This window comes from Erinaceus europaeus, chromosome X (assembly GCF_950295315.1).
Source record: "Erinaceus europaeus chromosome X, mEriEur2.1, whole genome shotgun sequence".
Classification (NCBI taxonomy): Eukaryota; Metazoa; Chordata; class Mammalia; order Eulipotyphla; family Erinaceidae; genus Erinaceus; species Erinaceus europaeus.
In genome coordinates this window covers 36404128-36419993 of record NC_080185.1, presented here as the reverse complement: position 1 = coordinate 36419993, position 15866 = coordinate 36404128, and the positions used below count along the sequence as shown (strand labels likewise).

Genomic DNA, 15866 nt, shown 5'->3' with positions numbered 1-15866 from the left:
TCTAGCAGAAGGCAGTGGGTGGGTTCACACTGGGAGGGCTGAGTGGGGGGGGGGGGAGTGGGTGTGACACTGCCACCCAGTGGACTTGGAGGGAAGAACGTCCGAAAGAGGATTCCTCGAGGCTTCTTTTTTTTAGATTGAAAAATATAATTATCTATTTATTATTGGATCATTTAACTTCTTTTTTATATTTTTATTTTTTTATTTAAGAAAGGATACATTAACAAAATCATAGGATGGGGGGTACAACTCCACACAATTCCCACCACCCAACCTCTATATTCCGTCCCCTCTCCACTTGCTTTCCCATTCTCTGTCCCTCTGGGAGCATGGACCCAGGGTCGTTGTGGATAGCAGAAGGTGGAAGGTCTGGCTTCTGTAATTGTTTGCCTGCTGAACATGGGCGTTGACTGGTCGGTCCATACTCCCAGTCTGCTTCTCTCTTTCCCTAGTGGGGAAGCTGAGCTGCAGGACTCAGTGAGTGGGGTCTTCAGTCCAGGGAAACCTGGCCGGCATCCTGATGGCATCTGGAACCTGGGGGATGAAAAGAGAGTTAACATACAAAGCCAAACAAATTGTTGAAGAAACATGGACCCAAATGATGGAATAGTGGAGATAAAGTGTTGGGGGGTACTCACTGCAAACTCTAGTGTGCTACTGCTTTCAAGTATATATTTGCCCTGGTTTATGGATATGTGTGGACATATGCTCTATATCCTGGAACCTGGTCTATATCTAGGTTTTGGGACTTTGTTAGGAAGTGAACCACCTGGGATGGAGTTAGAGAATACTATGAAAGGAAATTCTCACCTGAGTGATGAAGCTGGAATGTTGTAATTCCACACCTGAAGTCTCTGGACACAGTCTGAAGTGAAGCATGCTGGGGTGGCACTTGTTGTGTTGATTAGGTTGCGATCAGAGGATGCAATATTATTTGATAAGAATTGGGAGAAGTATATGGGAAAGTGGGCCCTACCCTAGGGTCCCAGGACTGGGGGAAGTTTAGACTCTATAGTGGAAATGTGAGGTTCCTGCTGTCTTAGGGTTCAAGAAGACAATGGATAGTTATTGTTATCATCACATTATTTGATAATTGGGTTAACTTTGAAAAGTCCCTTTGTTAGACATACAATCAATTTCCCCCCTCTCATATTAATTAAATAGTGATTTATATGACTACAATTTAATAGGTGTGTACATAATCACCATTCCCACCACCAAAAGATTGTGTCCCATCCCCCCCAGCCCCCCCACCCCACCCCTGCTGGCCCAGGAAGCCACATGTCCTTCCTCCCCCTCACCACAGTGTTTTTACTTTGGTGCCCTACTTTTAAGTTAGATCCTGCTTTTAGTTTCCCTTTCTGATCTTCTTTCTCAACTTCTGTTGATGAGTGGGATCATCCCATACTCATCTATATGTTTCTGACTTAGCTCACTTAACATAATTCCTTCTAGCTCTGACCAAGATGGGTCAGAGAAGTTGAGTTCATTCTTCTTAGTAGCTGCATAGTATTCCATTGTGGATATATACCACAGCTTTCTCAGCCACTCATCTGTTGTTGGGCACCTGGGTTGCTTCCAGGTTTTAGCTATTATGAATTATGCTGCTATGAACATAGGAGTACACACCTCTTTTTGGTTGGGTGTTATGGAGTTCTTGGGGTATATCTCCAGGAGAGGAATTACTGGATCATACGGAAGGTCTATATCTAGCCTTGTGAGAGTTTTCCAGACTGCTTTCCACAGAGGCTGGACCAATTTACATTCCCACCAGCAGTGCAAAAGGCTTCCTCTGTCCCCACAGCCTCTCCAGCATTTGTTGCTGCTGTCCTTTTTGATGTATGCCATTCTTACAAGAGTGAGGTGGTATCTCAGTGTTGTCTTTATTTGCATTTCTCTGACAATCAGCGACCTGGAGCAGTTTTTCATATGTTTGTTAGCCTTTTGGATCTCCTCTGGAGTGAATGTTCTGTTCATATCCTCTTCCCATTTATGATGGCATCATTTGCTTTTTTGTTGCTAAGTTTGCTGAGCTCTTTGTATATTTTGGTGATTAGTCTCTTGTCTGATGTATGGCATGTGAAGATCTTCTCCCATTCTGTGAGGGGTCTCTTTGTTTGTTTAATAGTTTCTTTGGCTGTGCAGAAGCTTTTCAATTTGATGTAGTCCCATTGGTTTGTTTCTGCTTTAGTCTTCCTTGCAATTGTGTTTGTTTAATCAAAGATGTCCTTGAGGTTTAGATGGGAAAGTGTTTTACCAATGTTTTCCTCTAAGTATTTGATTGTTTCTGGTCTAACATCCATATCTTTAATGCATTTGGAGTTGATTTTTGTTTCTGGTGAGATAAGGTGGTTCAGTTTCATTCTTCTGCATGTTTCAACCCAGTTTTCCCAGCATCATTTATTGAAGAGAGCCTCCTTCTTCAATTCAATACTCTGGGCTCCCTTATCAAAGATTAGATGTCCATAGGTGTGCGGATTTATTTCTGGGCTTTCAATTCTGTTCCACTGGTCTGTGTGCCTATTTTTGTTCCAGTACCATGCTGTTTTGATGATGATGGCTTTATAATAAAGTTTGAGGTCTGGGAGTGTGAGAGTCTTACTATCTTAATAGAATTTGCCTTTTACAGCTTTGTATGTTCTTGGGATCTGTCAGAATTATAATGTATATACTATGCCTGTCCCACCATCGTATTCTCCACCAAAACCTGATTAGATGATTGTTGGGCAGTAAGCCAGCTCCCACCTGCATAAAGCCTCTGTCTCTAATCCTGCTTAACTAAACACCACCCTGCCAGCTTAACACTGCTGTCTATTTACATAACACTGTTAACTAAGCACCGCCCTGCCTCCAGGGCATTGGTTTAATCCTCACTGGTTTGCACACTTTTTCCTTCTCTCCACCCCTTATCCTACGTACATCCTCTTCCTGACAGTTCCACCTCAGGATATATAAGGACAGGATTGTGATTAGAGACAGCTTAGATTGTGCTGCGTTCCACATGAATAAAGACTGAACTACATACCACTCAGCCATGAGTCCCTGGTCGTCTGTCTCCCGCCTGTGAAGCTAGACTGGCAACTGGTGCCCTGTACAGGGACTGGCAGATGATATGAAGATGAGCCCGAACTTTAGACTTTAGAGTTGGTGTTGAAACATGTTATGACTTTTGGGACTGTTGAGAAGGAATGAAGGTACTTTGCATATAAGAAAGAACACGAATTTTCAGGGACCAGTGTGCTGTGGACAAAATCCTGTGTCCCTGTATTCATATATTGAAGTCAGTCCTAACACTTAATATGATTAATTTCATTTGAAGATAGGGCACTCAGAATATAATTAAGCTTAAATGAGGCCATAGGAGTTGGAACTTAATCTGATATGATTGGTGGTCATTAAAAGAAGAACAGAGAGATCACTTTCTTCATGTGCACACACAGAGAAGAGGTCATATACCAGAAGGCAGCTGCCTGTAAATCAAGAGCCTCAGAAGAAAATTTTATTGCTGGCATCTTGACCTAGAACTTACACAAACGTGAGAAAATATATGCCTTTTGATAAAGTCAGTTATTTTATGGTATTTTGGTATGAGACCCCAAGCAAACTGTTACAGCATGTAAAACTCCCGATCTGTAGTAGAAGTCAACTATGCAGGGGAGTCGGGCTGTAGCGCAGCAGGTTAAGCGCAGGTGGTGCAAAGCGCAAGGACAGGCATAAGGATCCCGGTTCGAGCCCTGACTCCCCACCTGCAGGGGAGTTGCTTCACAAGTGGTGAAGCAGGTCTGCAGGTGTCTATCTTTCTCTCCCCCTCTCTGTCTCCCCCTCCTCTCTCAATTTCTCTCTGTCCTATCCAACAACAACGACATCAATTATAACTACAACAATAAAGCAACAAGGGCAACAAAAGGGAATAAATAATAATAAAAAAAGAAATCAACTATGCAGATACACAATGTGCATTCACACTGAATAATGGGAGCACATTAACCGTATCTAAAAGGACTACCTTAACAAGATTCCTTTTGAATTTACATTACTGCCATTATTATATTATTATGTAATTTAGCATAAAATCATGATACTAGTGATCTTCTGGGAATATAGCATATTCACAATATTTATGTCACATCAACTATTTAAGTTGGTCTGATAATACTTTATGCTAGTAAAATGTATTTGTCTTATGGCACTATATTTTTGAAAGACTATTTTCTTAAATATATTTAATAATTCATGTTTACTTTTTTAATAACAACAGGTTTCTAGTTTTTTACTATCCATATAGTCTCCTGCCTTTATCCTCCTTCCTTCCCTCTCTGCTGCCATGGTTTAAAAAAAATTTTTATAATTTATTTATTATATATGAGAGTTTAAAAGAGGGAGAAATGTCAGAGGACATTTCTCATTACCCGAGTGATGAAGCCCTTCAGCTTCATCACTCAGGTGAGACCTTTCCTTTCATAGTATTCTCTAATTCCATTCCAGGTGTTCCACTCCCCAATAAAGTCCCCAAACCTAGATATAGTTCAGGTCCCCTGAGATAGAGCATGTGTTCACACGTGCCCATAAACTAAGGAAAAATATATACCTGAAAGCAAAAGTACACAAGAGCATGCACGGAATACCCCCAACACTTCACATGCACGATTCCAGTCTTTAGGTTCATGATTGTTCAACAATTTGTTTGGCTTTGTATGTTAACTCTCTTTTCAGCCACCAGGTTCCGGATGCCAGCAAGATGCTGACCAGACTTCCCTGGACAGATGACCCCATCAATGTGTACTGGAGCTCCGCTTCCCCAGAGCCCCACCCTACTAGGGAAAGAGAGAGGCAGATGGGGAGTATGGACTGACCAGTCAATGCTCATGTTCAGTGGGGAAGCAATTACAGAAGCCAGACCTTCCACCCTCTGCAACCCACAATGACCCTGGGTCCATGCTCCCAAAGAGATAGAAAATAGGAAGGCTATCAGGGGAGGGAATGGGATATGGAGATCGGGTTATGGGAATTGTGTGGAACTGTACTCCTCTCATTCTATGGTTTTGTTAATGTCTCCTTTATTAAATTAAAAAAAAAGAAACATTTATAATTTATTTATTATATATGAGAGTTTAAAAGAGGGAGAAATGTCAGAGGAGCACTGTCGTACATGTGATATTGGGTTCAAACCAGGAACTTCAGGCATATGAGTCATAACGCTAACCCTTTTTAAACTTTTTTTTCTTTTTTTTCAATTTCTTTATTAGGGAATTAATGTTTTACATTCGACAGTAAATACAATAGTTTGTACATGCATAACATTTCCCAGTTTTACATATAACAATACAACCTCATTTCAGGTTCTACTTGTGTTTTCTTTTCTGATCTTGTTTTTCAACTTCTGCCTGAGAGTGACATCATCCCATATTCATCCTTCTATTTCCGACTTATTTCACTTAAACATGAATTTTTCAAAGTCCATCCAAGATGGGCTGAAAACGGTGAAGTCACCATTTTTTTATAGCTGAGTAGTATTCCATGTATATATATACCACAACTTGCTCAGCCACTCATCTGTTGTTGGACACCTGGGTTGCTTCCAGGTTTTGGCTGTTACAAATTGTGCTGCCAAGAACATATGTTTACACAGATCTTTTTGAATGGGTGTGTTCGGTTCCTTAGGATATATCCCCAGAATAGGAATTGTAGGATCATAGGGTAGGTCCATTTCTAGCATTCTGAGAGTTCTCCAGAATGTTCTCCACAGAGGTTGGACCAACTGACATTCCCACCAGGAGTGGAGGAGGGTTCCTTTGACCCCACACCCTCTCCAGCATTTGCTGCTGTTACTTTTTCTGATGTATGACATTCTCACAGGAGTGAAGTGGTATCTCACTGTTGTCTTTATTTGCATTTCTCTGACAATCAGAGACTTAGAGCATTTTTTCATGTGTTTTTCAGCCTTTTGGATCTCTTCTGTGGTGAATATTCTGTCCATGTCCTCCCTCCAATTTTGGATGGGGTTATTTGTTTTCTTGTTGTTGAGATTTGCAAGTTCTTTATATACTCTGGTTATTAGCCTCTTGTCTGATATATGGCATGTAAATATTTTTCTCCCATTCTGTGGGGGGTTTCTTTGTTTGGGTAGTGGTTTCTTTTGCTGTGCAGAAGCTTTTTAATTTGATGTAGTCCCATGGGTTTATGCTTGCCTTAGTCTCCTTTGTAATTAGATTAGTTTCATTGAAGATGTCTTTAAAATTTATGCAGAAAAAAGTTCTGCCAATATTTTCCTCTAAGTATCTGATAGTTTCTGGTCTAACATCCAAGTCCTTGATCCACTTGGAATTTACTTTTGTATTTGGTGAAATATAGTGGTTCAGTTTCATTCTTCTGCATGTTTCAACCCATTTTTTCCAACACCATTTGTTGAAGAGACTCTGCATTCCCCAATGAATAGTCTGGGCACCTTTGTCAAAGACTAGGTGTCCTTAGGTGTGGGGGATTACTTCTGGGCTCTCAATTCTATTACACTGGTGATTGTGTCTATTCATGTTCCAATACCAAGCAGTTTTGATGACAATGGCCTTATAATACAATTTGAGATCTGGGAGTGTGATGCCTCCCGATATATTCTTTCTTCTCAAGATTGTTTTGGCAATTTGAGGTCTTTTCTGCTTCCAGATAAACATTTGTAGCATTTGTTCTATTCTCCTAAAAATGTGGTTGTGATGTTAATGGGGATAGCATTAAATTTGTATGTGGCTCTGGGTATTATATTCATTTTGATGATGTTAATTCTACCAGCCCATGATCATGGAATATCTTTCCACTTCTTTGTGTCTTTTTCAATTTCCTTGAGTAGTGACTCATAATTTTCAGTATACAAGTCTTTCACTTCTTTGGTTACGTTTATTCCTAGATATTTTATTGTTTTTGTTGCTATAGTAAAAGGAACTTATTTCTGGATTTCAACTTCTAACTTGGTGTTTGCATAGAGGAATGCCACTGACTTTTGAATGTTAATTTTGTAGCCTGACACCTTACTGTATTTCCTGATGATTTCCAAAAGCTTCTTGCTGGATTCCTTAAGTTTTTCTATGTATATTATCATATCATCTGCAAATAGGGAAAGTTTGACTTCTTCTTTTCCAATCTGTATGCCTTTAATTCCTTGCTCCTGCCTGATTGCTATGGCAAGAACTTCCAACACTATGTAGAATAGTAATGGTGATAGTGGGCATCCCTGTCGAGTACCTGATCTGTGGAGAAATGCTTCCAGTTTATCACCATTGAGTATGATGTTGGCTGTAGGTCTGGTATATGTAGACTCCACTGATTTTGGGAATTTTCCATCTATTCATATTTTTTGTAGTGTTTTGATCATAAAGGGATGTTGTTTTTGTTAAAGTCTTTCTCTGCATCTATTGATATGACCATGTGGTTTTTGGTCTTGCTTTTATTGATGTGGAGCTGCCACGGTTTTTCACTAAAGCTTCATACTTACATGATTCCACAGATCTCAGTGGATTTACATTCCTTTTTTTGACACTTGTTTAACATGAGAGAAAGAGGCAAGACCACAGCACTGCTCTACTGCTTGTGACATGTCTTCTTTGTATGTTGCTCTCATGTCATACCTCATGCATGGTAAAGTGTGTCCTCTGCTTGATAAATTATCTTCTGGTTCCCTCCACATTTCTCTTGACTAGAGAAATCCTTAGGTGTGTGAGTTTCCACATTAAAAAATACTGAAAATATATAGAATATATCTTTGAAATTGTGATTAGCAAGATATAATATTCAAGGACGTTATATTCCTCATGTTTTTCTTTCTATGGATGCAATGGAGCCATATTTGTGTGTCCCAGTATGTGTAATATTTATAAATATTATTTAAAGAAGAGATCTATGTATGTTCATAGTAGCACACTGCATAATAACCAACACTTGGAAGCAACCCAGATGTCAAACTACCGATGAGTGAGTTATAAGGTTGTAGTATATATACAAACAATGAAATACTACTCACCTTCTAAAAATGATGAAGTCATTTCCTTTGCTTCATCTTGGATGGAACTGGAAAGCATTATGTTCAGTGAGGTAAGAGAGAGAGAGAAAGAGAGAGAGAGAGAGAGAGAGAGAGAGAGAGAGAGAGAGAGACCAGATGATATATATGGAACTTAAGAAAACAAGGACAAAAAAGAAGACACAAACTGAAGCTCGGACTGGGTGGGGTGTACTAAAGCTAAGTAAAAGCCTCTAGGGAACAAGAGGGTGAGAAGGGGTGAACAGGATATTGGGGTCTTGGTATATGATGTTGTAAAAGGGCCCAAGTTGGAGGTGAGAGTATTCTGCATACACCTACCATGGGGAGATGAGAGGCTGTACCCACATGTCAACAACTGTACTGTAAGTGATTAACCCCTTTCCCTATAAAATGGTAAAAAAAAAAATAAAGTGATACTTAAGGTCAAATTTTGAGCATCCATTGTTCATTTGGAAATTTTTAGTAATGAAAGTTTATTCTTTCACAGGTATCAAGGTTACATTTATACATACCGAGTGTCCCAGACAGAAACAGGTTCTTGGAGTGCTGAGGTATAGCTATTTTATTTCTTTTTGCTTCTGTGGGTATTTGAAATTTAGGATGGTTTTATAAAAGAGCTGTCAAATCATATACCCCTCCCCCAGTCTGCCAAATTTCTCAGATTCAAATCACTAAAGCTTGCTTCTAAAATTGTTTGTGGATGGTTAAGAAGCTTTTAAAGTATTTTTTCCCCCATTTCTGTTCGCCCACTACCCTATGGGGCAGTCTCATTTTGTGGTGAAGGGCAAGTTAAAAGTTGGAGAGTTGTATCTTTTTTTTTTTCAGTGCTTATCAGCAAACTTTGGAAATATGCTGAATATGTAAAATAAGCCAGTAATTAGTTACCAAATGATGTTAATATGAGTGGAGGTATACATGTGGGATTCAACAATATAATCTTAATTTCTAAGAGGCTATACTATCCTGTGTGAGATACAGCATGGATTCAATAGCAATGTGAGAGCTAGCCTTTACTTTCAGGTAGATCTGAGTTTTACATTTAGTTCCACCTCCTTCCTCAGAAATTTATGACCTTGGGCATAAAACTTAACTTTTTTTGGAATCAATTTCTTCCTCTGTAAAATGAGCCTAAATTTAGTCTCTTATCCATGGGGCTCATTTTGAAGATTAAATGAGACAATGCATATAAAGATAGCTGTTAGCTACAGAGCCTGGCACATAGGCCTCAAAAATGTGAACTGCTGCAAATAATTGAACTATATAATTATTTATAGTCAAGTACTAAGTTATCCACAGTAGGAGTTCAGCAAAGAGAGGATTTTCCAAATGCCATGGTTGTCAGGGCTGCTCTCTGTGTAGACAGTACTCCCATCTGGGAGGTTTCAGAAAGACTTGAATGGATAGGTTAAAGATAGAGGGAATATTGCAGTGCTTTTAAAGCCATGTTCTGCAGCATCCTAGGATTCTTTTACTAGACCCCTTGAGGTTTTCCTTGAGGTTACGGAAGAGGAGGATATAGTAAGTGGGTATGATTTAGGTCCCTCATTATCTTTGCTGAACAGTTTCTCCTTATTTTGCAAATCGACTGAGGCTCTGAGTAAGACGTCATTAGGGAAGTCAATTCTGATATCTTTGAAAAAATTTGAAAATCACTACATCATTGCAAGGAGTGCCTGCAAAAGAAAAATTATTTCCATGTACCATGGTAGCGTACCACTTCTTCCCAATGTAGAGGTCTCTACAACTGAAACTTTTTATCTCAAGTGCTTTCTCAAGACTTCTTACTTTTTAGAACAGCCCATCACTATAATGAAAGCACTTCCTTATCTTCTGTTTGAAAACATATATGTTGATATTGAGCCCCATTAATAATAATTCAATCAACCTATGCATTTAAAGAATTCTAAAATCGAGTTAAAGTAAGACACCTTTATAAATTTATTAGTAAACAAGAAAGCACAAATTGTAGGCTAGAAAAAGTTTTGAACTATGGAGATAATTAGGGGAAATTTCCAAACACATTGTTCCTTTACAACACAGTAATCCAGGAAAAACAGAACCATTTTAATCAAGACCATTTATACCTGTTTAAGAAAATTTTCACATCACTGCAAAGATGACTAAACAAGAGGTAAAAATTCATTTCTTAGTGGAATTGTACCCCTCTTATCCTATGGTCTTGTCAGTGTTTCCATTTTATAAATAAAATTTTAAAAAGATTCATTTATTAGGAATAATAGTTGTATGTGATATATACATATGAATTTGAATATAATTTGACAAGAAATAGTCTTTCTCCATAGAGAAGTAAGTTTCAGCTGCTAAAGAATGTTTTCAGTGGAAAGGTCTTAAACTATAAAGGTTTAGCTATCCTTGTCTTTAATCTTGATTTCTTCCATTTTAACATGCATAACATCTTATGCATATTGTTACAAACTTGTGATTATGCTAAGGAAGAGAGTGCTTAGTGAGCATCAGTACTCTCTCATGCTGTTGTATGATCTGACCCCATTTATATAATAATATTGTAATTATGTGCACCAAGAGAGCAGAAGATTGGCATGCTTTCTCCAAAGGACAAATAGTTATTTTTGAAATGCATATCGATTTTTTCCCATCTACTAAATATGTCTTCTTAGTTATATTTTTGCTAAGGTGAATATTAAACTAGTGTGTATTCTCAGAGCTCATATCACCTGCCTGGAAAAAAATTATTCTAGAGCATATTGAAGACCAGCTGTGATCTCAAACAGGTTTCCATGGATAACTAAAAGATGACAGCATGGAACATGTATGAATCTGAACAATAACTGGGTTCAGAGACAGAACGGGAGTTGTCAGTGGCAAAATTTTTTGATAAATGTACTTTCAAATTTGAGTAAATGACAGATATTTATAATGCTTTCTGGAACAATGCATTGCCACACTGCAAGAACAGTAGTGGCAACAGAACTTCATTCTCTGCACAAAGATTGTGCTAGAATTCTAGGTTAGTCAGAGATTTGTTTCTAAGAGTGGAATAAAATTAATCCTTAAACTCATGGAGTTATGAAAGATAAATATTTCAATTTCTAGTTATAGACTTTTATATTTTGTTACTGTCTTGTATATTTATTTAACTCACATGACCCAGGCTAAATATTTCTAAGTTAATTTAGAGCACTCTCTCTACAGAGAACTATCATTTATTACTATAGACACCGTAGACAGTACATTGTAAAAAATGTACTGTCTATTGCTGACTTCAGTGCCGTTGATATTTTCTGGATATTTTATCATTAGTAGATTTGAAGTAATTTTACTTATTAACCTAATCAGAATTCTATAAATTAGGTGAGTTGTTTGATAATGAATGATTGTATCCCAGATTTAAATAGTTTTTATTTGTCTAGTGCTATTATTCCTCTCTGTTGGTATGGATAAATAAGTGTTATTACATATATGCTCCTATAAAAAGATGTTTCTGTTGTTAGGTAGTTTTATAAGCCACAAGAACAGCTAAAATGATGTGTGGTTTAAAATCTTTCCATTCAGGGGAGTATACAGTTTCTCTTCTGGTTGATGATATTTTCATAGAAACCCCTTTGGATCAGTTCTAATCTGAAAAGTCTGGGTCCTGTGATCTGGAATCCATTCGTTTTGCCCTCTGCTTATTTGTGTAAGATGAACTATCTCTATGTATTTCTACTTACTTTTCTGTCAAACACGAATAACCCAAATCAGAGGACAGATAACTATCAATTTGTGAGGAGAGTAAGGGAGACAAGAGGTAGGAAAGTGCTCAGAAAACAAAAGTGACAAGGAATAGTACTAAAGAGTTATTTGGTGCTGGCAACCTGAATTTGTGATATGAAGATTCTATTTCAGTTCTTGGAGCCAAAGGACTGCTTGAACCTCTGTCAGAATAGCCATGTCTATGTGGTCTCAATAGAATTCTAGGAAGGTGTTTTGACTATAGCACTGGGGACTGATCTATATCTGCTTTGGCTCCTAGTTGTGTGAGCCTGTGAGCAGATGCTTATTTAATGCAAGAAAGAGAACTTTTTCAGTGTTTACAAGGAAAAAAAATACCCCAATATAGAAAATGGCCAAGAGTTACAACGGAAAGTTTGCTCTCTTCAGTTTTTTTAGCCTAGATGACAGAAAACTGCAATCAGCCTTCATGACTTCTCATAAAATGCTAACAAACAGCTCCACCTAAAAAATATTCCACATGGAATAACTAAAACACAGCTTTCTAAAAAAAAAAACTTGTTATTGTTCAATTGCTTATAGCAATACAATTTTATTTCATGTAAATGACAGTTTTGAGCTCTTGCCTAAAACTTGGTTCACATGCTTTGCAGGAAATTGTGTTTTTTTTTTTTCAAGAGTGTTTTTCAAGAGAAGTGATGTCAGGGAAGGAATACATTTTAATAGTCACCTGCAAGTAATGCTTTTTTTTCAAAAGCAAACAAATAAAAATGACCTCATGTCATGTTTCATTTTGAAGTCTTGAAGTAAACTTTGTTGATGGAGAGAGCAATTTGGAAGAGGTTAGGGAAGTTTCTAAGCAAGAGAAAAATGTGATGCAAAGGATGAGGCAGGACACATGGTGAGGTGAAGGAAGATGGGAACTAACTATCCATGCTTTGTGTGTATTACAGCAGTCAATTCTTGATTTCCTCTGGAGCATTTGATCCTGCGGAATGACAAGGAGGATGGGCTGCTGTTGGTAGTTTATTTATTTTGATTCCTTGGGCTATTTATTAACAACCTGTAGGATCTATGTTTTGGGGATCTATGATTTTTTTTCTTTCTTTTTTCGTGTTTAACTGCCTTGTCTCTGTTGGTGAATTCATTGTGGGTAATGGCCTGTTCAGGATGTATGATGGGTATGAGGTTCAGGATGTATGATGGGTAGCAGGCAGAAGGGCAGGATGATGAACAAGAGCTTGTACAAACTAATACCACCCTTGGGAGAACTGAAATGACAGCTCATTAGCTCCGCTTGCAGGGAAATTCAACCAATCAAGTAAGCTCTTCTGGAATGTTGTTTTTCTTTCCTCCTTATGTTTTCAAATGTTTGAACACGTTTGACCTCTTTAAGCATTCCTCATATATTTTATTGGCCTTTGTTTTTATTTTACATCCTTATGAGGTAGGTGAATAATTTGCTTGGCCTTTTCTTTTCCAGACAGCACCTGGGGTACATAAACGATTTTTCCGGAAAATAAAAAATCTTATTTCAGCATTTCAGAAGCCAGACCAAGGGATTGTAATACCTCTGCAATATCCAGTTGAAAAGAATGCCTTGGTGAGAAATACACAAGGTACTGCAGGTACGGTTTACTGTTATTTATTTACTTTAAAAATATTTATTAGTTTTTAAATATTTATTGGAGGTTAGTGGTATATTCATTATTTTTTATTGGAGGGGACAGAGAGAAATTGAGAGGGGTAATGGGATAAGAGGGAAAGGAGGGAGAGAGACACCTGCAGCACTACTCAAACTCTTGTGAAGCTACCTCCCCTGCAGGTGGGAGCTGAGGGCTTGAACCAGTGCTCTTGTGCATGGTAATATGTGTACTCAACCAAGTGCACTACATCCTAGTCCCCCTGCTCCCAACTTTACTATTATTTTTAACAGTGTTTGGAAGTCTAAAGTTATGCTTCATCTCATCCATAAATATATAATTATAGGAAGTTGATAAGAAGAATAAGAAAGTAGATGAAGCCAGCAAATGAAGAGGGAACAACTGTCCACATGCTATGATTTAAATATGTTTGTTATACTATAAGCTTTTAATAAAACTTTGCGAAAGAAGTTAAAACTTTGATTAACTCATAATGAGGCACAGGGGAGTGAACCTAGGACCTCACAGATGCTTAATACTACCAAGTATTATATAGTTATATAATTACATAGTGCATATATGGAGGGGGGAGAGAGAGAAGAGATAGACAGAGACGACAAAGCACCATTCCACCATCCATGGAGTTCCATGGTGGTCTCATATAGTGCCAGTGTTCAACCTCAGGGTCTTCCAAATAAGGTATGAGCTTTACAGGGTGAGCTATCACACTTTACCAAACTCACAACCTTTTAGCTTCTCTTGCACCTTCATATTGATACATTTCCATCATACATTTTTATTGATACATTTATTGATATATAAATACTATGGCATTGTACTAATTCAGACACAAGTCATTTAAAAGATGAGGCAATTCAAAGAACACTGACGTTACTCTTTATCTCTGTGTAGTAAAATATATTGTTTCTCTTCAGGGATGGAAAGGCTAGTGTTCGCTTGTCCTATATTATACCGATCTCTAAATCTGTTTTGCTGGATTTGATAAACATTTATTGTATAATAGAGCAATATATTAATAGATTTGATTATTAGACTGGAAAATACTACTCTATCTACTGAGTAATGTTATTTTAGCATGTGTCAAGTTAATAATTGAACGCTAGACAACGATTAAAACAGCAAATATTTACAATCAAAGAAGAGGCATTGCCATCTCCTTTCTTTTTGACAGGGACCCAGACTCAGACATAAATAATGAGACTAAAGTGGTGAATTAAATTAACAAACAGTTAGACTTTAAAATAGAAATGTAAATAAAACTCCAGCTTATGAATTGGTTCATTGTTCTTTTCTGCTCGGTATTCCATTCTCTATAACTAAATTTTTAATACTAGTTGTTTAAAGTATATCATTGGATGGCATCTCTGTGAATTGTATATATTTGAGAGATCTCATGTTTATAAATTTGAGTTAACCTGTAATTATAATGACTGTAAATTTATGTTTTGCTGACTTTTGTCATTATTATTTTTTTAGGGCGAAGAGAAAACCCTGATGTTTGCCTCAAAGCACCATGAAGAGAAATAAAACACTGTGTACCCTATTTTCAATAATTTAATAAATGCTGTCATATATTGTAGATAACACAGTTCAGTGATCTACAGAAGCATTTCTAATACCATCATAGTCCTGTAATGGAAACATCTAGCATGATGTTAAAACTAAAATAGACTTTGTGGATAATGAGGAGGTTTGAAATGAGAACTGAAAAAAAATAATTCCACAGGTTATTTCCAGTTATTATACTTACAAATGGAAAACAATTTAAAATTTGGCACATTATAAAAAGTTAATGTCAATTCTTTCTAAAAATAAATAAAAAGAATCCTCAGCTTTTCTCAAAGGCACCATTTTTTTTAGTGAAATATTATTTGAGAGATACTTATTGTTAAATGCCTTGCTTGATTTTATGGTGGGAAGATTGTTTGCATGCCTTATCCTTGTCCTATGTAATTATACATTAGGAATTATTTGCTGTCCTATAGCTATAGTGTGCTGTAGGCTCTTTTGGGGGTCTATGAAGTTGTGCACTGCATGTTAAAATGAACATTAAAGAAGGAAGAAGTCCTGTTTAATTCTGAAAGCAATATTTTGGATAGTAAAAACTCACAAGCTAGACTTCCAAAATTCCATAATTTAAAACGTGCTGTATATATTCAATATATTTGCTACCATAGGATTTAACATTATTTACAAGTCTGTTGAAGTGGACCTTTCTTCACTTATTTCTGTCCCAGCTGTTGTTACTATGTGTGAAAACCTCATTTTCAAGGGAGGCAACTGTAGCTCATAAGTAGCTGAGTTAGAAACAGCTTATTATTAGGTAACCCTACGAAAGCACTGCAAGCTTATGGTTATGTAAATGTGTAATGATTCCAAAGATTGGAAACCCCAGCGAGAGCCAGGGTTTTAGATTCTATACAGTGAAGGGTGTTTGCATTTTCTCCTCAAATTTATATTTTCTTGACTTTGTGGTTTGACTA

General features: G+C 37.3%; 1 protein-coding gene across 1 annotated transcript in view; it reads left to right on the top strand.

Annotated features, from left to right (window-relative positions):
• Window positions 1-14971, top strand: part of SH2D1A (SH2 domain containing 1A) — a 46184-nt gene extending 31213 nt beyond the window's left edge. The window contains exons 2-4 of the mRNA XM_007524283.2: window positions 8514-8577; window positions 13203-13347; window positions 14860-14971. Coding sequence (XP_007524345.1) covers window positions 8514-8577; window positions 13203-13347; window positions 14860-14900 — 250 coding nt within the window. The 3' untranslated portion in view covers window positions 14901-14971. The remainder of the gene's footprint in view (window positions 1-8513; window positions 8578-13202; window positions 13348-14859) is intronic.
• Window positions 14972-15866: the final 895 nt, after the last annotated feature.